This window comes from Hipposideros armiger, unplaced genomic scaffold, assembly GCF_001890085.2.
Source record: "Hipposideros armiger isolate ML-2016 unplaced genomic scaffold, ASM189008v1 scaffold_19, whole genome shotgun sequence".
NCBI classification, from domain to species: Eukaryota; Metazoa; Chordata; class Mammalia; order Chiroptera; family Hipposideridae; genus Hipposideros; species Hipposideros armiger.
In genome coordinates this window covers 1,942,761-1,944,270 of record NW_017731369.1, presented here as the reverse complement: position 1 = coordinate 1,944,270, position 1,510 = coordinate 1,942,761, and the positions used below count along the sequence as shown (strand labels likewise).

Below are 1,510 nucleotides of genomic sequence, written 5' to 3'. Positions count from 1 at the left end.
CAGAGGGGCAGCCTTTGGTGCTAATCTTGGCCATTGCTCTGTGTCATTCTGCTTAAGTCATTGAAATCCTCCCCTTTTGCATTCCACAGAGGCAGAAATCTCCAGGCCTCTCTCCTAGGACTATTCTGGGAACACAGAGGTTACAAAAACATTTGGTCAAAGCAAAATTCAACTAGCAAGCTCAATAATGACCCCACTCTGAACAGGGCATAACCGTAAAATAAGGGGGTGGCCGGTGAACCAGCTGTCCACCATTCGTCCCCCAGAATAGCACAACCTCCAGCCAAAAGTCAGGCAATGCTGCTCCCTCCTCTCCCAGTATTTCCTCTCTGCAGCCCTGTGGAATGCACCAATGCCACCTAGCTTAAAAAGAGCTGGACATGATTTCACAGCTAAGAAAAGCACCCCTTTTAACAGATCGTTACAATGTATTACGAAGACACTGAGGCTTTGAACAGCCAGCTGGAGAAAATTGAAAGTGGGTCTATTGATTTTCACAAAACATGTTGACTTCATTCTGCCCAGGAAGGTATCTGCTTGGGCATTTATTTTTGTACCTTTCCTCTCTGCCTAATGCCTCCCTCTTCAGATCAATACAAGGTAGGGCTACTGGAGTCCTGGGTGTTTCAGCACATTCATTCATTCACTCAGACCCCCATTGAGCCCCCACTCAGTGCCAAAGACTGTGAACTCTGTTATGGGTTTAATGGTGTCATCCAAAAGCATATGCTGAAGTTCTAACTCTTGGTACACGTATTTGGAAACGGGGTCTTTGTAGATGTAATCAAGTTAAAATGAGGTCATGCTGAATGAGGGAGGGCCTTAATGAAATGATTTATATCCTTAGAAGAGATTGGAGTGATACATCCATCTGTCAGCCAAGGAACACTAGGAATTGCTAGCAACCAGCAGAAGCTGGAAGAGGCACGGAATGATCCTCCCCTACAGACTCCAGAGAGTTTGGCCCTGCTGATACACTGATTTCAGACTTCCAGGCCCCAGGACTGTGAGAATAAGTTTCCGTTGTTTTAACCCACCTAGTTTGTAGTACTTGTTATGGTAGCCTTCGAAATGAAGACAGATGGAAAGAGCCCTAAGGGAGCTTAGAATCTAGTGTAAGTGCTCTGCTGAGGAAACCCTAGAGCCAGTGGCACTAGAGGAGGGGACTCCACCCACGAGTTCCTGCAGGCCGCGTGGCCTCACCCAGAGGGTCCCTGGCTTGAGTCAGGAACTGATGTTGGTTGTAGATTCCCTGATACCTTTTCCAGAGTTTCCAAGGTCTGAGGGTTGATTTTTCTGATGTAATTGGTCTCTGTGGTCGCATAGAAGTCTTCCCCACACCGCATGATGTTAATCAGGCAGTTGTCTGTGAAATCGGGGATCGTGTGGGACAGGTAGGAGAAAGCCCTAGGGAGGAAAGCAAATCAGCGGGTCAATGGCTGTGTCCACCAAGCTGGAGAGTTCTGCTTGAGATGGTTTTCGTTTTCCTACTTAAAATGCTCTACTTCAA

At 47.1% G+C, this 1,510-nt stretch overlaps 1 protein-coding gene across 1 annotated transcript in view; it reads right to left on the bottom strand.

Annotated features, from left to right (window-relative positions):
* Window positions 1-1,510, bottom strand: part of BCO1 (beta-carotene oxygenase 1) — a 45,654-nt gene that overhangs the window by 15,792 nt on the left and 28,352 nt on the right. The window contains exon 7 of the mRNA XM_019634762.1: window positions 1,260-1,407. Within this exon, the coding sequence (XP_019490307.1) occupies window positions 1,260-1,407 (148 nt within the window). The remainder of the gene's footprint in view (window positions 1-1,259; window positions 1,408-1,510) is intronic.